Genomic DNA, 24,665 nt, shown 5'->3' with positions numbered 1-24,665 from the left:
AAATTGATATTTTATACTTATCCTGACTCATGAGGTCAGCCCTCCCATCCTCCCCAAATAACACTTTGGATTTCCCTGTAAATTCAAATGTTGGGCTCAGTATATGAGGAGAGAGTGAGGCACATGGGTAGAGGTGGCGCCCTCGTTCCCGAGCTTGTGGAAAGGAGGTAACTCGTGGTGAATACTAATTAGTGATTTTAAATTGAAGGGAGCTTCAATTAGGGAGATACAAGTGTTCCACTATGTTCGCAAGAAGAAGAAGACAAGCAAAAAGAGCATGAGTCAGGATAAGTATAAAATATCAATTTTACTCCAAAAATTACATTTTTGTGTTTTCTTTCTTTTAGACCTGTGAAAATCCGGATTAAATTTGATCTTCAGCAACCCATGCTTGTCATAAGTGGCAACTAACGAGATCGGGTGGTCAGGCTCGCTGACTTGGTAGACACATGTCATCGTATCCCAGTTGCATGGATCGATGCTCATGATGTTGATCACTGGATTGTCTGGTCCTGGCTGGATTGTTTACAGACCTCAGCCATATAGCTGGAATATTGCTGAGTGCGGCGTTGAACAACAAACAAATTTCTTTTTACATAATATATATTGCCTGTGTATAAGGTTTTTCTCATAGTTAGTGAAGTTTGTTGAAGTGGCAGCTTCATTTTGTGGTAACTTGGTACAAAGTTTATTACAAAGCCTCGAAACATGTTGGATTATACTTAGGGAATCTTCCGTTGTTCTGACAAGTGCTAACTGCTGGCAAGATGTGTTGAAAAACAACTAGAAACATCTGTAGCAATAACTTATTCAACAAGAAACACTTTGCTTTCAGCTATGAGAAAGTTAGTCTTGTGGGTAATGTGTAATTAATGACGCTGACAAACATGTTGTACTTGAGTACTTTTTTGTTGAAGAAAAATCAAGGAGGGGTCGTATCAAAATATATTTTTTCGTTTTTTCTATTTCTAGTGAGTGATATAGCTGTTACACTGTCTTTAGCAATATTCCTGTCATTACTTTGATCATAGAAACCTATGAGTGTGGGTTTGAATATTGTGTTCACAGTTTTGTCATCACCCTCCCCCTGATTGAGAGTGTCACAAAACTGGTAAATATCTGAGCTATGAATAACTTTATGCTTCGACCGCCTCCGTGTTGTAGTGGTTAGAGCGTCCGCCCGGAGAGCGGAAGGTCGCGGGTTCGATTCTTGGTACTTGTTGGTCCCTGTCTGGCGCTCGGCATTAATGCGTACAACAAGGACCGGTCGGCTCGGAGTCAGTATAATGTGTCTGAGTTGAGTATTCATGCTTTACTGCGGCATGGTATCTCAGTGGGCTAGCACTATAAAACCAGCTTAAGTCTGGGCTAGTACAAGCAGCCGCACATACACATACACACGCATGCACGTCGTCATATGAGCGAAATATTCTCAAGCACGACGTTAAACTCAATTTCACCTCACCTCCCCTCACCTCACCTCTCTTTATGCTTCCCTCCATCAACAGGCATCAAGACACAGTGTCATGTATCTGGAAGACTCCTCAATCACTCACTCGCACTTCTTTTATTAACTTTTTATCATGGCATGGTCTTCAAGGATGAGGTTCATACACTGTAGCAGACTGGGAACTGAACCCTTTCTTTAGCATGACCAGTGAACACTCTAACCACTAAGCTATACACAGTCCTTTTCAATTATAAAATTCATTATTCACTCATATTCCTGATTAAACAGATAGTGGTTTTCATTGGTTAGCTGAGGCTGCCAAGTTGCAGAGCATCACACTCTTTTAACAGTTTTGAGAACTCTCGTCTTGTGTTATGTGCATTTATGAATATCATTTACGCCGCTTGGAAAATCACCGGAGTCTTTGATGACGAATCGTCTCTGACACAGTCCCAGGAGTTACATTATTTACCTTTCTGCCTAGCCCAATGCTGAAGCCCTAAAGTATGCAAGTCTAGATTTCCACAGGTTCTGAATCTCCCAACCCTCTTGGGTCCCTTTCACATTTAAATGGAATTATTTGTTTCTATGAAAAATATTTATATTACCTCATCGCTCCTCTTGCAAGTATGAATATGTCCCTGTTCATCAATTTGGATAGGATTATATAATATATCTTCATCTCACAAGTGAATGAACCGTGGTTTAACAATGTGCCCAAGATTACTGCATATATAGTCATAGTGTGATGGGTCGAATCTGTGGGCGACCGCGAGTACTACAGACTTATGATACTGCATAATGAGAATACAGAATGCGTAGCCCTAGGATGATTCCATTCCCAATTCCTGTCGTATTTTATTGATGAACTGTCATGCTGTTGTATTAGATATATTTGATTAGCGTTATGGAAGTGAATGAGAATACACAGTAATCGGATATTGAACTCACCCGTCAAATGCATATGAATACCACTGATTTGTTAAATCAGTTGAACAGGAACAACTACATGCGGTTTCGGTTTTGGATACAAGATTGGAATATGAATCTCATGGGACCAAATTTTCTTTTTAGAGTCACCGAGGTGTATTTCTGTATTTTGACTGTGTTTAGGGAAACATATCTGTATACAGAAATGGTCGGGATCCGGGTAAGTTATGCTAATAGTACGAGACACCGCATTAACTCATCGGGATTTGACTGTATAACATGGTGTGTAAGTGATGTGGATTTAGTCGCCATGTTTGTATGTAAGGAAGAAAGCTGGTTTTGTAAAGTAAGGCATCATGTTTGTTTGTTGTTTAACGGTGCACTCAGCAATATTCCAGCTATATGGCAGAGTTATTCATCAGAGATGGTTTTGAGACGGTCCCTAGTTCCCCAAGACAAGGAAGAGGATGTTGATCATTGTAAGCCACAGTTGTGTCAGCAACCTGCTGGTGGGGTCGTACATTGCATCAACCTCTGACCTGACACAGGGTCACAGCTGTGTTACATTAGTCTGTCGTACAATCCATGAAGCAAATATATCCAAGAAAGTCCACGCAAGTCTAGAAAATGTGGCAAGTCTAGATTTCTGAAAATGAAGAAAGTCTCAGGGCTTCTTTTCATTACATATTTTTTTTTTTTTAGTATTAACTTTTTTCAGTAAAATATGTTCATTTCAGAGACTAATTGTTAGTCTAGTCTTACATGAATTGAGGTTGTAGGGTCTGAAAGTGTAACTTAGGAGACAGTCAAAGGGGGCACTGTAACCCACAATCTGCTTGGCCCTTGGCATTACTATGACAAGGACTGGTTGGAGTCCGGATACTGTGTCTAAAGGGGATATCCATAATAAAGTCTCAATACAGGCAATATAAAGCTGATCTACGCATGCCACACACATTCATCACATACATATCATTATATAAGTGCAATAATTTTAAACCGCCACTTAAGCCCCAATTCACCTCTCCTCACCTCTTCACAGTTGGCCTTGACCTTGTAATCAGACCCTTGCATGGTGCGAGATTATGACTCCGAGATACATAAACTGAATTAAACTGTAATGAACACTTAGAAAATTGAAAAAAGGGACACTTATTTCACCCATGCATAGTGAGAAATGGAGCAGTAGTGTATATAGTGTATTAAAGTCTTTAAAATACACGTGGACTGTGGACGATGATATGGTCTGTGATATACATCTTCAGTCGATGTTGCGGTAATTGTGAAATTACTTGCAGACTGGTCTTGAAGTTGGTCAGGCGCATATTGGATCTCTGGAGTGGTAGGGAACAACTGTGGTGTAATAAAGTCCTTACAATACATGAGGACTGTAGACTATAGTATGGCGCTATACGTCTTCACTTTTAGTAGGGGATGCTTACTGACAGATAGGTTTTGAATTTGGTCAAGAGCTTGTTGAGTGAGTGAGTGAATGAGTGAGTTTAGTTTTACGCCGCACTCAGCAATATTACAGCTATATGACGGCAGTCTGGACCAGACAATCCAGTGATCAACAGCATGAGCATCGATCTATGCAATTGGGACACGATGACATGTGTCTACCAAGTGTCAGTGAGCCTGACAACTCAATCCCGTTAGTCGCCTCTTACAACAAGCATGGGTTACTGAAGATCAATTCCAACCCGGATCTTCACGGGTCTACTTCCGTTTTGTCTTATCTGTGTGATGATCCGAGGACATGAGCTTATTGTACCAGGACGTTTGACATGGCAAATATGGTACATCATCAAATGGGTTACAGACAGCCAAAGTGTTGTTGAACAACCTGAATTAAATTTGCTGAGACAGCCGATTAACAAATTCTTAGTAACCCTTTAAACATACAAGGGAAACCTGTAACAACTTCTGGGCTTTAAACTGGATCAAGTCCTGGCATTCTTCATTTTCTGGCTATTTTTTAATACAGTAGGACTGAAATTAAGGAAAACATGTAAATGAGCCAAACAACTGAGTAATCTCAATAGAATGAGTAGACATGGATTGAAATGATCTTTCCACAGATGATTAACTGAACTTATGAGAAGATAGTAGTTAGATAAAGAATTCTAGTTGACCAAGTTTACCATTCCCAGGTGTTTATGCAGGTTGTCAATTCGCACTCCATGATCTGTTCTGGGCGGATATATACTCTACAGCTGTAGTCATGGGGCTGGTCTATTGTCTCGTTTCCAAGGTAACATAAAGACTGAAATAGATGTTGAAATGTCAGTGCTGATGTCGTGAAATGCCTTGTGTCTGTACAGGTGATTGTATCGGTTACAGCTGTCACCGAAATAGACGTTGTTTCTGTGTGTACCCATCAACCTTCAACCAGACCTGTATCAAAAAATGAATATGAAAAACTAGATATTATATACCACACAGCTTTTTAATTAACAGTTTTTCCTGGTGAATGTTGTGTAGCAATCAGTGTTTGCCAAGGATGCTGCGATATTTCATGCTGTTATTGAAGTCCAAGGAGAACAGCTTGTAGAAATGAGTACTGGAGTGTATTCATACTTGTCATAATGCAGAAGATGAATTTCAGACATCCAATTAATATTGAATACTACTTGTTTGACAACATCTCCTGGTAATATTGGCTACTACTTGTTTGACAACATCTCCTGGTAATATTGGCTACTACTTGTGTGACCACATCTTCTGGTAATATTGGCTACTACTTGTTTGACAACATCTCCTGGTAATATTGGCTACTACTTGTTTGACACCTGGTCCTGACGTAATATTGGCTACTACTTGTTTGACAACATCTCCTGGTAATATTGGCTACTACTTGTTTGACAACATCTCCTGGTAATATTGGATACTACTTCTTTGACAACATCTCCTGGTAATATTGGATACTACTTGTTTGACAACATCTCCTGGTAATATTGGATACTACTTGGTGTGACTACTTTGACAACATCTGGTGGTAATATTGGCTACTACTTGTTTGACAACATCTCCTGGTAATATTGGATACTACTTGTTTGACAACATCTCCTGGTAATATTGGATACTACTTCTTTGACAACATCTCCTGGTAATATTGGATATACTTTGACAACACTTACTTTGACAACATCTCCTGGTAATATTGGATACTACTTCTTTGACAACATCTCCTGGTAATATTGGCTACTACTTGTTTGACAACATCTCCTGGTAATATTGGATACTACTTGCTTTGACAACATCTCCTGGTAATATTGGATACTACTTGTTTGACAACATCTGGTAATTAGTCACATCTGGCATTGTGACTGTTGAACAGACAAAGAGTTTAACTGTTATTGATTCATTTGATAAGGTAACTGTGTCATGAGGTGTGATGTACCTGTTGACCATGTTATGTGGAGGTAAAGGAATGTGTGTCAAATGCAGACACATACACCAGTGTATGGAATAAGCCAAAAACCCAGCCAGACATCTGGCCCCGATTTCTCGAAACAAACTTAAGTCTGAGTTTTGACTTAAGTTTGAATTTTTACTCAAATTTGAGAAAACGCATTTCCCATGTTCAACTAAAATTGATATTAAACTCAAACATAGTAGACAATTTGAGTTTGGTGAATAGAATACTTAAAGGTCACATGCAACGTAAAACACAACTTTGCAGATTCTGATACCTTTCGGTATGGACTTACCGAAACAAATCGTCAAAAATGCAAATTCAGCTTATAAAGTTGAAAAATAACGCGATGAAAAAAAACGCGCGAAATCGGAGTTCAAACATTTCACTAAATTTCCCCCGACTTTTCTGGGGAAAACGGGTTTCAACAGCTGGGCTGCGCTCATAGCATGTGCACAGTGAAATAGGTTCGCGCAGGTTGTCCGGTGAATACTCGGTGAAGGCTTTGGTGTGAGCTATTTTTCTAATGTTTTGTTGATATCTCACGGCGCGAGCTTTTTATATGTTATGACAGTAAATTAACTGTTTATATAATTTCATTTGTCTATTTCACCACCGCGTTCTTCTTACCGAGTCACTTTCTCAGTTCGATACTTAAAAGCTATGTCATTATTTAGCATTGACAGAATTTCTAACTGTGATATAGATATGTCGTTGTCACAGACAAAACTCAATGTCTTGTTTTATTGACACCTGTGTGTCTGCCTGCCTGTCTGCTAATGACAATATTCAATACACAGCTGCTATCACTGACCACATGCAATTTGAACTTAACACCAATCAGGCTATACACCATAAACAAAATGCATTGATTTATGGCCCGAGTTCGGTCTCTGTCACATTATGTAATTACACAGACAGGCAGGTGTGATACTTGAACACATGACATGTTATGATGTCTGTTGATTGCAAAATGTTATACACAAAAAATGAGCATGTATTTACCCAACATCTCTATATATATACACACACAATGAACATCTGCAAATGAACGAGCCGTTACACTTGAGTGCACACCCACCCGCTCTGACTGGGTTCGGTATCCCGGCTGCTTCGTTTCTTGGGAAGTAAACCAAAGTACACAATATCGCACTTTTGATTTGTGATTGTACGCTTATAATTTTGTTTATATGTTTTTTTCATAACCAGCAATGTATATTATATGTCATGAATAAGTGATAATTGTGTTTTAATTATGTTTGATTTTTTGGTTGCATGTGACCTTTAAGTTGTTTTGGCCCTTTTTTTTTTAAAATGCAGCAAATTGTCAAACTCAGTTTGAAATTTGAGTAAAAACTTAAGTTTGTTTCGAGAAATTGGGGCCAGGGCTGGTAACTTTAAAAAATGTTACAGGCCCAAAATGGATTTAACCAGACCAGACACCAACATTTATGAAACGTTTATTTTTTTACCTGGCCATGGGGCTGGTTAGCTGTACATTTAGACCGTCCGTCAGAAAACTAGACCATCTCAGGCGGTCAGACGAGCCTTATTTTATACACTGCACACACTAACCAATAGTGACAAATACTTTCTCTTCTCTCTCTCTCTCTCTCTCTCTCTCTCTCTTTCTCTCTCTCTCTCTCATCCTATTCATCTGCTGCATGATATAAATCTTGTCAATTCCTCACAAAACTATGTACCTTGATTGATTCAAAGTAGGCATTACACAAGATAATTACTGTCAACACTGTATCATATTTTCAGTATATCCATGTTTATTTGCACCTACATTTCAATCACTGATACAAGTCCCCATTTGCTATCCAGTCAGCTGTCCACACACAGCGCGTACACACATGCAGAGTTGTAACCTCATTTTGTCTTCTGTACACACTCCTCACATAAAGTCACAACTCACTGCTACTATGAGGGGAGGGCTGGTGAGGAATGTGTGCGTGCGTGTGTGCATGCGCGTGCATGTGTCAGTCACTTGGTCACTGCTTTGAGACTTACAGTAAGTTTATTTCTGTGAAACGGGGAGCTGAATATCACAGTTGGGACCCAGTGGGTAATTCACGTTACAGTAGTTCCCCTAGCCTGTCTCACAGTCCCAGAACCACATTATTTTCCATACTGCCTAGCCCTCCCTGCAATGCTAAAGCCCTAAATGACCAAGTCTAGATTTCCTCAGGTGCTGAATCTCCCAACTCACTGGGCAGGCCTACCAAAGAAAACTTTCCCACTGTGCAGAAAAACGCAGAAAAGCCCACATTAGTCGTGGAAATAGCAACATAAACACATTACCTCGCTACTGAAAGAGTAAAAACGGCAACTTTAAATCGCTAACACTGCATCATAAAACGAGGAGCGCGCAACTCCGATTTTGCGCATGCGCACATGGAAGAGGAAGTCTCGACCGCATGTTGACATTTTCCAGCTTGGACAAATGTTACATTACTTTTTAAGTATTTCTGTTGTGTTATTTGGCATTTATCATCATGATACTTGTGTGCACACTTGTGTAGTTTACGTTTCATTCGTATGAAACGATTGACAGCAATTATTTCGACATATTTAATACTTTTTCTATGCGAGGCGATTCACGGTTGCTCAGAATTTGGAAAGACGCCCGGATCGTAATGCGTATGCGCAGTAGAGGTCAAAGTTCACTGATACAAAAAATGTTGCAGTTTCATGGTTTTTCGTTGCCGTTTTTACTGTTTCAGTAGCGAGGTAATGTGTTTATGTTGCTATTTCCACGATTAATGTGGGCTTTTCTGCGTTTTTCTGCACAGTGGGAAAGTTTTCTTTGGTAGGCCTGCTGGGGCTCCTTTTCAATTTAAATGGGTTTATTTGTTACTATCAAAATTGTTTATATTCAGGGACTTAGTGTTAGTCTATAGGTCCCCACCATCCTGTGTTTGTTGCAAGAGGTGACTAGTAGATTATGGTCAATCTCTGGTACTTGGTCAGCTCTGTGTCATCTTGAAAGCTTAGACTCTTGCTTATTTTTTCAGTCACTTGATCGTCTGGTCCAGATGTGATCATTTACAGGTTGCTGTCATTGTTGACTTTGCCAAGTTCTGCATTAAAAAACAAACAATTTTCAAATCATTTTAAAAATGAATTACTATTTGTGAGTCAAAATGATTTTTGTCTTAAATATTATGTGGCATATTCTGGCAACACAAATTCATGCAACTCCATCTCAAATGTCATGGTCAGTCCCTTGAGGTCAGTGTAATAATATCTCACAAGGACAAATCTATGGTCCAAGCAGCCATGTTGTTTGCTGACCACCAGAAACCAGGCAATGAGACTATGTCCATCTACACGCACTCAGAAGGGATTACACGAGCAAATGGAAGACAAATATATTGGGCCGGGTTGACTTTACTTCCTGACAGCCAGTACCAGCTCACGACTAATACCTAGGCTAGGTTTTACGACCACTGCAAATCTCTTCCTTCTTTGACCTCTGCCGACCTCTTGTGTCCAAATTGTACAAATCATTTTTCTCAGATCTTTGTTTGTTGTGCCCATTTGTTCGAATTTGTTGTTTGGGCTGCAATATTTTCTGAGTCGGCCGTTTCATTCACGGAAGAGGCACATGTTTGAGTTGGAAGGAACTGTTGTTCTGTTTACGCCCACCATTAGTGTATTACAAAGAGAGAACGACCACTGACGATTGTGGTGTCAATATATGTGTGTACTTGGAGATATTGGAAATTATTTACAAAACAAGCTTGTTTTATTAATTTTTTACCCATTTGTTGACATGGAGCTAATTTTTTTTTGGAAAATTATTTTAAATTTTCTTATTTTACGAAAATTTTGTTACATCAGGATATAAGTCTCAAGTACATATAGAAATGAAAAGAATCTGTGAAAATAGTAGCTAAGTATTATTTTGCTGGATTCATTGCTGAATTCATCAAAATGAAAATGTAACTGTCAATTTGTAGAGAGTGGTAACTAGACACAACTTTTCCAATTACAGTGCCAAACTTCAGGCTTAAATCTTTTGAGAACCGGACTTTTTCATATGCAGCCCCAACCTTGTAGAATTCACTCCCATACAATCTGAAAGTTTCTGATAGTATTGCCACATTCAAGTCATGACTCAAAACATACCAGTGTTTTCAATGTATTATTAGGACCTCTATGACGTGTACATATTGCTGTATAAATGTTGGAGACTCTGTCATTGTTGCGCCTTGAGCATATCTGCTGACATGGAAAAGGCGCATGAAGAAATGTTCAATATATATATACCAGTTCCAACCGAAATTAATTGTAATTTATTCCAATTGGCTTAAAGTGACTGATTTGTGAAACCAGTAGTAATACAGATTGAAAAAATAACATGAAAGACATTTTATCTCTTCTATTTGATATGCTGGTAGTTTATCATGGATTACAATAATGGTAAAAAATACAGATATTTCCTACCTGTATCCCAGAAATGTATACACATACTAAAGACTGGAGTGGTACAACAAATCATGGCGGTATTGTTCAAACACAACTGAGCTTCAAACATATATATCGTGCTATGACTGGTTGTCAGGCAAGCAGTTCTAAGACTTCTTCCGCATGGTTTTGAAGGTTTGGTTACGAGGAGTTAACACTTGATATCAACCGGGGTATAATATTTGTTTTACAATTGTTCAACACTTGGGTCTCCTGGTGAGATATAATTAGACGAGTATGAGCCTGATAATGCCCCCTGTGTTTAAAATACAAGGACTGGGAAGAAATAACATATGGTTAGTTTACGATTTAGAATAGAAAGTCAACAGAAGTTAAGTATGGCTGAATTTCAGGCTGTGAATACAAATTGTGTTTTTTTTACTTGGGATCAACAAGTTTTTTCTTCGTTGAATATAAACAAGATTCTAAATGTTTCTACGAGGCTGAGTGAACGATAATGGATTAGCCATTCTGAAATATTGATATTTTGCAGGAAAATTAGTTGTTTAATTATCTCAAATATAAAAGAAGCCCTGAGACTCGTTATAAAATTTCCAAAACTGTCAGTTGTCAAAACTTGCCAACTATTATAGTCTTGTGTGGGCATAGACTTGTTAACTACTACAGAATGGCATGGACTCTGATCAGTGTGTTTGTTTTATGTTTGTTTCTGTAGGACAGGTTAAGATTTGTAAGCAACAGTTATTTTGAAGAACACGATGATGTTTGTGAAGGTGTTCTGTCTAAAAAATTGTAATTTCTTGTTTGCAAATGAAAGCTGTTTGATTAATCAGGGTTTTGAAACAAATGTTGGAAATTCCAACAATTACTATGGTGTTGACAGGCTTAATACAAAAATGTGAACTGTTTGTTTAGACAAGGTAGTAGAAACTCGTGGAGCATTATTCATGTGACTTAGTGGGGATTTGTAACTACGTGCCATTGGCGGACAAACTGGGAAAAAATCGTAATCGTATTCATTGTTGTACGAGCTATTTAATTTGAGAACAGATGTGCTGGGAGATATAAAGCAGTTGTGTCCTCGCTTCCCCGAAGCAGTTTGTTTGTTAAACATATCAATGTGAGCAGACAGCAATGTTTTTAATATGTAGCCTCCATTTTGTCATGAGTTGTGGGACCGCCTCCGTGGTGTAGTGGTTAGAGCGTCCGCCTGGAGAGCGGTAGGTCGCGGGTTCGATCCCCAACCGCGTCATACCAAAACACGTTAAAATATGGTACTTGTTGGTCCCTGCCTGGCGCTCGGCATTAATGGGTACAACAAGGACTGGTCGGCTCGTAGTCAGTATAATGTGTCTGAGTGGGGTATTCATGCTTCACTGCGGCATGGTATCTCAGTGGGCTAGCACTATCAAACCAGCTTAAGTCTGGGCTAGTACAACAGCCGCACATACACATACACACGCATGCACGTCGTCATATGAGCGAAATATTCTCAAGCACGACGTTAAACCCAATTTCACCTCACCTCACCTCATGAGTTGTGAATGATTGTGATAGTTTGTATGGATCCGACAGCACCCAGATCATGTGAATGTTTGTTCATACTATCGAGACCTGTGAAGATCCAGGTTAGAATTGGTCTTCAGCAACCCATGCTTTTCGTAAGAGGTGACTAACGGGATCGGGTGGTCAGGCTCGCTGACTTGGTTGATACATGTTATTGTATCCCAACTGCGTAGATCGCTGCTTGTGCTGTTGATCATAGGATTGTCTGGTCCAGACTTGATTTGTTATAGACCGCCACCATATAGGTGGAATATTGGTGATAGCGGCATTAAAAAACAACCAATCATTCTATTAACTACTGGATAATACTGATCTACGCTCGACGTTGACATTGCTGTCCACAACTCTCTAGAAATATGCTACTCAAAATAAGTTAAAGGATATCAGTGCTAGATTAACCATAGTAAAATGAAAGAATCAGGTGTTCTTTGCTTCTTTGAGTAGTAGAAAATGATTCTTTCTAGAGACATTCTCATGATTTCGCCATTTGTATATTTTTCTCCAGCATTACCCTTATTATCCCCCGCAACGCGTTTTGCGGGGGGTATTAAAATGGACTCTGTCCGTGCGTGCGTGCGTCCGTCCGTCCGTCCGTCCGTCCGTCCGCCCGCCCCTCCGTGCACATTTGTCTCTTCCGGAGCAGAACTCTAAAACCGTTCAATATTTCTTCACCAAACTTAGCATATAGATAGATCTGGTGGTGAACTGGTGCCTTTTGGTAGTTTTGGAATTCGGAATAAAATATTTTTGGCTTTTCCATGGCAACAAGTTTGACTAAAACTGAAATTAGTGGTAGTGCTCTTTTCCAGAGCAGAACTCTAAAACCGTTCAGTTTCTTCACCAAACTTGGCACATAGATTGGTCTGGTGGTGTACTGGTGCCTTTTGGTAGTTTTGGATTTCTGAATAAAATATTTTTGTCATTTCCATGGCAACAAGTTTGACTTAGACTGAAATTAGTGGTAGTGCTCTTTTCCGGAGCAGAACTCTAAAACCGTTCAATATTTCTTCACCAAACTTGGCACATAGATAGATCTGGTGGTGTACTGGTGCCTTTTGGTAGTTTTGGAATTCGGAATAAAATATTTTTGGCTTTTCCATGGCAACAAGTTTGACTAAAACTGAAATTAGTGGTAGTGCTCTTTTCCAGAGCAGAACTCTAAAACCGTTCAGTTTCTTCACCAAACTTGGCACATAGATTGGTCTGGTGGTGTACTGGTGCCTTTTGGTAGTTTTGGATTTCTGAATAAAATATTTTTGTCATTTCCATGGCAACAAGTTTGACTTAGACTGAAATTGGTGATAGTGCTCCTTTCTGGAGCAGAACTTTAAAAACCTTACAATACTCTCCTTCCACTTTTCTATATACACACCTAAATATTTGACATAATCATAACTCGTAGACATAATCATGAAGAGTATTTTGCCATTGTGGGGGATTTCTTGTTTGAAACATATGGTGGGCATTTAAGATCATTTAGTGTATTAGAAAATAAAATTGTCATAAATACTGGATCTATGCAAAAGTCTTGCTCTTTTGTTGTTAATTTCTTTGATATGAGGGCGATGGGGTAACCTAGTGGTTAAAGCATTTGCTTGTCATTCCCGAAGGCCCGGGTTCGATTCCCCACACTGGTACAATGTGTGGAGCCAATTTCTGGTGTCTCCAGACGTGATATTGCTGGAATATTGCTAAATGCGGTATAAAACTAAACTCACTCACTTTGATATGAACTTCTCATGCCACATGCCAGAGTATATTTATGATATTTTTTTCATTTATTTTCAGCGAGTGTCCCAGTGTTCTTTCATGTCATATTGCGAGAGCCACGTACCTTCGCATAACGAAGCTCGATGTACGACCCTTCTACGTAGAAATAGATGACGACGATGACGACGACGATGACGACGACGAAGATGATGACGAGGAGGAAGTCAACATCACTGAAAATAATGGTAGCGGAACATCGCAAAACTCCGAGACCCTTGTACCTCGTAAGTTGTTCTCCGCAATCAATTTTAGTTCTGGAGATTATTCTATCCTCTTGTAGTGTTGCTATTTGCCTTTAGAGAATTTAACCTGTAAGTTCCAATAGGACCATCTGTAGTGTGATTATTTGTCCACCACTCTGCTCTCGTGGATGGAGAGAACCACACACGGCACCATGTACTACACAACCAAGCATCTTATATCTCACCCGTGAAGGTCCGGGTTAGAATGAACCTTCAGTAACCCATGCTTGTCGTAAGAGGCGACTAACGGGATCGGGTGGTCAGGCTTGCTGACTTAGTTGACACTGGTCATCGGTTTCCAATTGCGCAGGTCGATACTCTTGCTGTTGATCACTGGATTGTCTGGTCCAGACTCAATTATTTACAGAATACAGACCGCCACCATATAGCTGGAATATTGCTGAGTGCAGCGTAAAACTAAACTCACTCACTCACTCACTCGTGGATGTAGAGAACCACACACGCACACAACGGCGCCATATACTACATGACCACGCATCTTATATAGTATCCTCGAGTCATCTGTTTTCGTTCAACATCTGTTTTCGGTCGGCTGTTTGCGTGTTCATTTCTCGCGGTTATTAGCGAGATATTACGTCACCAGACAGGTTATTTTTAGCAGGAGGTCGACTGCTTCAGCTCTGACTAACAAAATGCTTCGTGTGAAATTGAGTAAGGTACATGATTGAAAACACATGTAAATGTTACGTTTTAGAACCGAGTTTACTAATGCATAAATTTTCATGTAATCAATATGCTATATCTAAAATATCGTCAGCTCCACTTTTTCAGTATAGCGTCGTCTGCTTGTTTATGGTATGACGTATCATTATCACATGACATATCACGTGGCGTTGCCGTCGTAAACAAATATATGGAAACTGGATAGGGTCATCTCTTATTACGATTTTCCAAAATACTCATTTAATTTTCGAAACTGCAATGAATATTTCTGTGTCATGGGCCCAGTGTACTCATCCTGCATGCTGTCAATGGGTCCACCTCAAGCTGTGCACCTCCGTATGTGTAGTGAGATCTTCTGATGAGTTTTGGTGCCCTTGTCAGAAGCGCGAACCCGGAGGTGAAACATGCCTGGACATGTGATGTAACTAGCGAAGTCTTATCATGATTAACTTTGACATGAAATTATACGACCATAGTTTCTAATAATTATTATTGGAACTATTACAAATATTCTTTTTGGACTGGATGTTTATTAACTTTTATTATAAAATATCAGCATAGCACGAATACTGCTATTAGATTTCTGTTTTACGGAGAACCAATGAAGTGAACGAAAACAGATGACGTCACTTCCGCATTCACGATCTTTGCGTAGCGAACTACGAGGCCTGCTGTGCGGATGAAACACGAGGTTAATCCGTCAGATATTTGAATATCATAAATAAATAACAAACAAACGAGGTAAGTTTGTTTATTATCGATTTATTTATGCACTTAATGTTACGTTGGTCGACAATCCTTACATGACCGAAAACCGAATACACAAGGATATTATATTGATAATTATTATAAATATGAACTCGTTATAGACAGGGGTATAGACATTAGTGTTCAGATTTTGAAGGCTTGTGGAGGGGGTTGTCTTATATAGAGGGTCGTTTTATATGTCGGGAGAAGGTTGCAGGTTCAGTCATTGTCCCATCATACCAAGATTCCAGCAATGTCTTGGCCGGGGACACAAGGATCATATAGGAGTTCCTGAATGTGATTTCCATCTAAGACTGTTGCTTGGTTACAATCTCAGTGGGTTAGCACTATAAACCCTGGATCAGTTAGGTCTAGTACAAGCAGACACAAACGTGAGCGTGCACGAAGCGTGTGCGTGCACACTGGCTACATAAATGCAATAATCATGAACATGACATTAAGCTCACTCTCGCCTCGCCTCGCCTCATCTCAGTAATTGTTTGCACACCTATGTTATGTTTAGAGTGACTTATGTGCAGGTATTTCCTATTGTCCAGATAATTCTATTGTTCAGGTAATCCCTATTGTCTATGCATGTGAGGGGAGGGGCGGTGGGGTAGCCTAGTGGTTAAAGCGTCAGCTCGTCACGCCGAAGACCCGGGTTTGATTCCCCACATGGGCACAATGTGTTAAGCCCATTTCTGGTGTCCCCCGCCGTGATATTGCTGGAATATTGCTAAAAGCGGCGTAAAACTAAACTCAGTCAGTCAGTCAGTCAGTCTATGCATGTTTGAAGTTTACCTTAAGTTATTTTTTGTTTCAGATATAGATTCTCGTCGCCTGTTGAAAGAAGTGATCAGGATTGTCCATGATATTTGTAGAGTATGGCAGCAGTCGTTCCCTGCACTACTTTTACCTCAGCACTCACTACAAGTGTGTTCCTACGCTATCAAAAATACTCGCCGCAAAATGGAGGACAAACATGTGATCATGCCAGATCTCAATGCACTCTTTAACCTCAAGGTAGGTGTCCGTCATTTCAAATTAAACATGACCCGTGAAGATCCGGGTTAGAATATTGATTGACACATGCAGGGATTGGGAAAGGCAGGGGCCATGGGCCATTTTGCACATTAGAATAAAAAATGGCCCATTAAAATTTTGAAATTTACTATTGAATAAGGGCAGTGTCCCATTCTAAATTAAGAAAATGGCTAATAATCCTGAAAATGGCCCATTGTCAAAGTTCTCTTTCCCAATGCCTGCACATGTAATCTGTTCCCAATTGCGCAGATGGATGCTCATAATGTTGATCACTGGATTGTCTGGTCCAGATTTGATTATTTACAGACCGCCGCCATATAGCTGGAATAAAACGAAACTCACTCACTCACTCAAATTAAACATAATTCCTTCAATGACCTTACCACTAAAATATCATAGCCATGACTTTTTGATTAGTCGAACACTGTAAAACTCTTTAGATTATTTCATCGACATCTTCTTCACTTTCAGTTTTCTAACCAGCAGTTGCTTTGGAAACAGTATCTAAAAGTTAAATCATACAATGTATCAAATTATACATACCTATTCCTACTTACATTGATTCAATGTGTTTGGAAGACTACATCTGACTCCGTTGTCTAAGGTAACACAATTTGCTGTGCAGAGTTGTATCCCTTAGGTGTGCCGGAATTCTATGGACTTGAATCTGAGATTCACTTGATCAGTTTTCTAAGTTTTGTCAACGCTATTCCCCCGCTTGGTCATTGTAGTGATAAACATATGTGACCTGAATCATGTAGGTTTTTCCTCACAGTTTAAGCTAATATGTTGTGTTGTTCTCAAAGTGGTTAATGTCGAAATTCCCCAAAGACATGTAAATAGAAATTGAGGGAATGATTGACAATGTTATATCATTATTTAGGTGTATGTGAATCTGTTGAGCTGATTTAAATCATTGTGTAGGTATATGTGAATCTGTTGATCTGATTTAAATCATTATGTAGGTATATGTGAATCTGTTGATCTGATTTAAATCATTGTGTAGGTATATATGAATCTGTTGATCTGATTTAAATCATTGTGTAGGTATATGTGAATCTGTTGATCTGATTTAAATCATTATGTAGGTATATGTGAATCTGTTGATCTGATTTAAATCATTGTGTAGGTATATGTGAATCTGTTGATCTGATTTAAATCATTGTGTAGGTATATGTGAATCTGTTGATCTGATTTAAATCATATGTGAATCTGTTGATCTGTATATTGTGAATCTGTTGATCTGATTTAAATCATTGTGTAGGTATATGTGAATCTGTTGATCTGATTTAATCTGTTCTGATTTAAATCATTGTGTAGGTATATGTGAATCTGTTGATCTGATTTAAATCATTGTGTAGGTATATGTGAATCTGTTGATCTGATTTAAATCATTATGTAGGTATATGTGAATCTGTTGATCTGATTTAAATCATTGTGTAGGTATATGTGAATCTGTTGATCTGATTTAAATCATTGTGTAGGTATATGTGAATCTGTTGATCTGATTTAAATCATTGATATGATTTAAATCATTATGTAGGTATATGTGAATCTGTTGATCTGATTTAAATCATTGTGTAGGTGTATGTGAATCTGTTGAGCTGATGTAAAGTATGGTGTGTCTACGTGAGTGACACCATGCGTCCTGCTGTCACACACAACTACTTGAGCTGGCGACTTCCTTGAAGGATGGAAATACGTGGCTGTTGTATCAGTGTGTTGTGTACATCCCTGGTTATACGGGACCCAAACCTCTGCATTCAATGCTAGTGGAGAGTGGATGTGACTTCCGTACATGTTAAATATAAAACTGATTGAATTTGTAGGTACAGACAGCATATATCATATGGTATGGGAAGTACTCTCAAAATGCTGCTTGGGTGGTGGGGTAGCCTAGTGGTTAAAGCGTTTGCTCGTGATACCGAATATCCAGGTTCAATTCCCCACATGGGTACATTGTGAGAAGCCCCATTTCAGGTGTCCCGTGCCGTGATGTTGCTGAAAGCAGCGTAAAACCAAACTCACTCACTCAAACTACCGCTGGCCCAATAAGTAAACCCAAACTGAAAATCAGGAGTTAGACTAACACTTAGTCTGTGATCAGTTTGATAGAAACAAATATACCCCTGTATATTGACACGTAGCCCCAGTGAGATGAGACTTTCAGAACCTGAGGGAAATCTAGACTTGCTTCAATTAGAGATTAAGCATTGCAGTAGATACAATAATTTGGTTCAGGGACTGTGAGACAGACTAATGAAGAGTCTAAAATGTTTTCATGCCCTTAATTATTTTTGGATATTAATATAATTTCTGATTGTCTGAGCAATTCAGGCTAGGACAATTAAGAATCTGATGGCCAACTACAGTTTTGGTAGCCACATGCCAGCAGGCAGCTATTTCACACCCTGTCACATCAGGTAAGAAATGCACTCAATATTCGGGGTGTAAGTTGTTAATTTTCTAAAACTGATGTGAAATTTGAATCCCAGTCTGAAATCAACTTAATCGGTGGTGTGGTGGCCTAGTGGTTAAAGCATCACTTGTCATGTTGAAGAACCGGGTTCGATTCTCCACATGGGTACAACGTGTGAAGCCCATTTCTGGTGTTCCCCACCATGATATTGCTGGAATATTGCTGAAATATTGCTGAAAGCAGCGTGAAACTAAACTCACTTACTCACTGTAATCAACTTAAGGATTCTGAACCAGTGCAGTGGTAGGACAAATGAAACATTCTTGTATGTCCAGCTCAGGATGTCAGAGTACCCTCAAACATTCTTGTATGTCCAGCTCAGGATGTCAGAGTACCCGGACTCAAACCTAGATACCTAAGTCAATCTCTGAGAGACTCTATGTCATAGCAAACATGACCGTCTGCTGATTTCTCCCTGGTGAAGCTGTCAAGGGAAGTAACTCTGCAGGGGTGTGGATACTGCACATCTTGCATAGGTTTTGAATGAAATTAAAAATTTAATGTCAGTGTTTTTGTAAATGTCAAATAGGGCGATTAAGGCTGGACTGAAATAGACAGGTCGAATTCCTATATGCTGATAACTGTATTTCAGTACAAGCAGAGATTTTGGCTGAGGAAGTGGTGACCTCCTCACAGAGTTTGTTTCCTGAATGTAACAGCCGAGTTGTTTTTGACCATATCTAATCTAAATATGGACAGTCTGCATGGGGAAGATGATTGATATGGACAAAAAATATGAATTATGAGGAAAGAAAAGAATATGATTAATATTTATCATCCAAAACTGCCATAAGAGATATATCACTTGGGTGAAATCCAGTGTTCTCTCCTAGGGGATAACGATCTATTAAAATTGCATCACAATGCTTGCCATGCCACAGGCTAATGACATCACTATTTTCTCGGCCAAAGAAGCTGTAATTTTTGCAGTCAAGACATTGCTTATCACTGTTTAACTTTTAGTATAATGTCAGTGTTAGGGCAAAAGCAGTATAATTGGTCTGTTTTCTTTTACAATAGTACTTGAAAAACATACTGCTTAAGTTTGGGAATATGTATTGTGCCTATATTTTTATAGTTTTCAGAGCTACAGAGAACTTTTTGGGCCATTGAGTTATGTACTCACTTGTGTTCATCTCAATTGGGTATCCTAATTTTCCTTTGAGTAACCAAATAAATTGTACTCAGCTCACTCAAACTCAATTGGGTATTTTGCCATTTTCCATTAAATTTGAAAATATAGTGAAGTTTAAAAGTTAAGTTTTGTTATTTATATTTGATCTGTAATATGAGAAACGGTAAGAAAGACTGCAAGTTGTCAAGTTCATGTCCTGAAATAGAACCTCTCAGTATACTTCAGTTATTTTATCTATCCACCGATACGCAAGCTACGATTTGACATTTTGTGTGCGAAAAATTGCATGTAAGATCACATTTATTGAGTATTAACAAAAATTTCAAGCGTGCTTGTATAGAAATAGAGTTTTCACATAAATATTTGCGTAATTTGCATGAATCTTTAGTACTATGCATATTTCATACACTTGTCTGTACCTCTGGTTTTTATCACATGTATCCAAAAATACAAATCCAATCTGGAGGTTTATGTTTGAGAATTAATGTATTGATGTATATATACTAGTTTTCATGAAGTAAAAGAAAGACTGGAAAACAGGAGAACTCTTACTACTATCAGTTTTAGCCAAACATGCAATATGACCAAATGGAGTCTGACTTGCTACTTTGACAACCTTGACAATGCATGTCATTATGTCCCAATTGCATAGATCGATGCTCATGATGTTGATCACTGGATTGTTATAAGTATTTACAGTCGTCATATAGCTAGAATTTGCTGTGGGCATAATTAAACAATAAAAAACCCATGTTATTGAAGACAATATAAATATTGATAATATTATTGATCCATACTGCAATGTGAAATGTTCACTGATGTACAGATGACATGGCAGGCCATATAACAATGAGCCATGATTCAGGGTATAAGAATGTCCTCCTCCTCGTGGGACAATGCTTGTCAGAGAAGTTGATTCAAATGAATCCAAGATAAAAAGTCTGTGAATCAAATGTTAAATTGAAAACACACACTTAGACAGGTATTTCAAGCCACAAATTCCTCTCACAGTCACCCCCAGTCTTGTGTTAGCCAAAGAAAATACACTCATAGATTTTTGTTTGACAGAAATCTACAAGATGGTAATCTCCATCAAACAAGGGTTGTCTTTGATGTTGGTAGTATTGTCTGCTGTGAGGTCCCTCGCCTGTGGGCACATGGCTGAACTATAGATGTTTTACCCAAAACAATTGTTTTGTTCAGAATAAAACGTCTTTGCTTTGTTTTTGTAGGTTGTAAGAAAACTTGGAGGTTTTACTTCTAGACTGGCTTTTCTTTTTGTAGTGATTGAATGTGCAGCATATCTGTCGTGTTTGTTGAAAAGTCCTAGGATGGTTTTCATGATGGTCTTCAAGTATATCGTTGCTGGGCATGTCAGAGTTTGATCATGCATGGTAACAAATCATAATTTCAGGAACTAGAGAAAGATGTGAAAGTCTCCAAAACAGGACAAATTATTTGAAGAATTATTTTAAAATAGAGTTTTAAAATAAAGTTTGTTGATGAACTCTTTAATGGAACCGTGACAGATTATGCCCCAGGACATGGACAGGAAGGTATACGTGGTGGCTTGGAGAATCTTGATCTGTACAAAGCAGATGATGTGTTTTTCCAGCTTCTGTATTCTGTATATTGATTCAGTCTGTGTTTATTTCTCCATGAAGCATAGACCCGACCACACCCTGTCAGGAATAGCAGAACCATGCCCCTGTGATGTTCTGCACATACATGTATATCCCATGTTCTGTGACTGTTGTGCAGATATATCCCTTAGACCGTCACTGATGAGCAAATATATCCCACGTTTGAGGTTGTTGTGCAGATATATCCCTTAGACTGTCACTGATGAGCAAATATATCCCACGTTTGAGGTTGTTGTGCAGATATATCCCTTAGACTGTCACTGATGAGCAAATATATCCCACGTTTGAGGTTGTTGTGCAGATATATCCCTTAGACTGTCACTGATGAGCAAATATATCCCTTAGTCGAGGTTGTTGTGCAGATATATCCCTTAGACTGTCACTGATGAGCAAATATATCCCACGTTTGAGGTTGTTGTGCAGATATATCCCTTAGACTGTCACTGATGAGCAAATATATCCCACGTTTGAGGTTGTTGTGCAGATATATCCCTTAGACTGTCACTGATGAGCAAATATATCCCACGGTCGAGGTTGTTGTGCAGATATATCCCTTAGACTGTCACTGATGAGCAAATATATCCCACGTTTGAGGTTGTTGTGCAGATATATCCCTTAGACTGTCACTGATGAGCAAATATATCCCACGTTTGAGGTTGTTGTGCAGATATATCCCATATTCCCTGCTCTGTGAATGTGATCCAGATATATCCTAGTCTGTGACTGTTTTGCAGATATATGTCATATTTCTTCTCTGTTAATGTGATGTAGATATATCCCATGTTCTGTGCTGTAGTGCAGATATAGCCCATACATATTACCCTTCTACCTGTTAATGGAGTTCAGATATACCCCTGTTCTTTTACAATTGTTCAGATATAAACCTAGTTGCACCAGCCAAGTTCCAGTTGCAACATAGTGTGTTAAAACGTCAGAGGTTTTGGTGCACATAAACATATTTCCGTGATGTAGTACCTATGAAACCATAGCAACACAGAGACACAGCTGATCCCTGTTTACAAGAGCTGTCATAGCTGAAACGTGTATATGAATAGCAATATTTCAGTACCATATCTATTCAAAGTTTAGAAGAAAGATTAGCTGACATATTTATGCTTATGATGTTTTATTTATTGTTGATTTATTTCTCAAAAATTGACTTGCACCTTGTGCAAGGTCAGACTCATAACTAGGTTGCACTTTGTAATATTGCGTTGCACCAGTGCAAGTAACAAAGCACTAAATCGAGCCCTGCCACATTAGTGTTATATCCCATGTTCTGAGACTGTAGTGCAGACATATCCCACAGAACCCTCTGGTAGCCCTGAGGACCGCCTCCGTGGTGTAGTGGTTAGAGTGTCCGCCCGGAGAGCGGAAGGTCGCGGGTTCGATCCCCGGCCGCGTCATACCAAAAGACATTAAAATATGGTACTTGTTGGTCCCTGCCTGGCGTTCGGCATTAATGGGTACAACAAGGACTGGTCGGCTCGGAGTCAGTATAATGTGTCTGAGTGGGGTATTCATGCTTCACTGCGGCATGGTATCTCAGTGGGCTAGCACTATAAAACCAGCTTAAGTCTGGGCTAGAACAGGCAGCCGCACATACACATACACACGCATGCACGTCGTCATATGAGCGAAATGTTCTCAAGCACGACGTTAAACACAATTTCACCTCACCTCACCTCTGGTAGCCCATTCACTACTCTGGGCATGGTGTGCACTACATCATATGCTGTCGGCTGCACGTTGATGGCTGAATGAGTCGTTCCTGATCTAGATGAGATCGCCATCTGGAGACTGAACTTTGACTCAGTGTTAGGCTTCAGGGAGCAGGGGTATATTCCGGTATTTATCTCGAACACACCCTCCTGTAGTCTTGGTGCACTTCTAGTGCAGCCTAAATGGATAAGCCACCTTGATCAGGTGTAATGGTTTCCTACAGGGAATATTATGAACTTGTTGGCAGACGTGTTACATTGAACTTGTAATGGGAAAAGGTTTACATATGGGGTGTGGTAACAATTATGTTATTAGCAGATACTTGTTGGCAACCTGTTGCTCAGTGGCTTTGTATCCCCCTGGCATATAATGCAATGGTATATAGTCAACACCTTGTCTGTCCGTCTGTCTGTCTCTCCGTAATCATTTCCGGAGCAGAACTCAAACAACGTTCAATATTTTTCAACAAAAATTGGTTAATATATCAAAAAGAAACTAATGTGGTGCCTTTTGCTATTTTCAGATTTTTGGCATTTTTATTTTTCTCAATTTCCATGAAAACAATTTTGATTTCTGATACTTGTTTTGTACGATCAATATTACACATATGCTCATGTAAAAATCTCTTTTATTTCATTGCATTTCCCAATTTTCAATTCTTCCTTAACGCTTCCAGGATGGTCCTAGTCAGTCGTACTACGCAGTGTTTGACGGCCACGGAGGTGTGGAAGCAGCTACGTACACAGCCAGCCATCTTCACTGCAACTTCATCCATGATAAGGAATTCAACAGCGATGTTGCCAAAGCTATCAAAAACTCCTACAAATTAACAGACGATTGGTTCTTGGAAAGAGCTAAAAGAGATGTCAGTAAAACTCCTCATTAGAAAAAATTATTTTGTATTTCAACCATATTTACATTATTACATCAGAGCTATAGAATTTATAAGCCAAGCGTGTTTCCTCTTAAAAAGTTATACATTAGGAATAAACATTGTATTATTTGGTGGTGTTGCTGTCACACGAGGGTAATAATCGGATTATTGTGTAATGTCTACTAAAAATAATCCCTGTTCAAGACCATATTTCACTCACTGCAGGAGTTTTAGAAATGTATATGATTACAGTGCTGTAGAGATAACCGTTCCATTGGTCTTGTAGTAGGAAATGGTGGTGGTCCGATTAATTGAAATAATTGAAGATTGGTCGCAGTGGCCAAACGACCAAGCAATCGATCACATTTTCTCATAATCGAACACTGGTTAAAGCGTTCGCTCGTCACGCCGAAGACCCGGGTTCGATTCCCCACATGGGCACAATGTGTTAAGCCCATTTCTGGTGTCCCCCGCCGTGATATTGCTGGAATATTGCTAAAAGCGGCGTAAAACTAAACTCAGTC

General features: G+C 39.2%; 1 protein-coding gene across 2 annotated transcripts in view; it reads left to right on the top strand.

Moving 5' to 3' along the window:
• LOC124284760 (protein phosphatase 1E-like) overlaps nucleotides 1-24,665 on the top strand; it is a 78,377-nt gene that overhangs the window by 48,850 nt on the left and 4,862 nt on the right. The window contains exons 1-4 of one of the 2 annotated variants that reach the window (XM_046720863.1): nucleotides 13,335-13,339; nucleotides 13,590-13,795; nucleotides 16,068-16,267; nucleotides 23,944-24,132. In XM_046720863.1, coding sequence (XP_046576819.1) covers nucleotides 16,214-16,267; nucleotides 23,944-24,132 — 243 coding nt within the window. In that variant the 5' untranslated portion in view covers nucleotides 13,335-13,339; nucleotides 13,590-13,795; nucleotides 16,068-16,213. Of the gene's footprint in view, nucleotides 1-13,334; nucleotides 13,340-13,589; nucleotides 13,796-16,067; nucleotides 16,268-23,943; nucleotides 24,133-24,665 lie in introns of those variants that run through there. The other variant, XM_046720862.1, reaches the window with a different exon arrangement.

The sequence above is a fragment of the Haliotis rubra genome, unplaced genomic scaffold, assembly GCF_003918875.1.
Source record: "Haliotis rubra isolate DU_JTF1 unplaced genomic scaffold, ASM391887v1 Scf344, whole genome shotgun sequence".
Lineage (NCBI taxonomy): Eukaryota > Metazoa > Mollusca > Gastropoda > Lepetellida > Haliotidae > Haliotis > Haliotis rubra.
The sequence above is the reverse complement of the archived record's forward strand: the minus strand, read 5'-3'. Positions and strand labels throughout refer to the sequence as shown.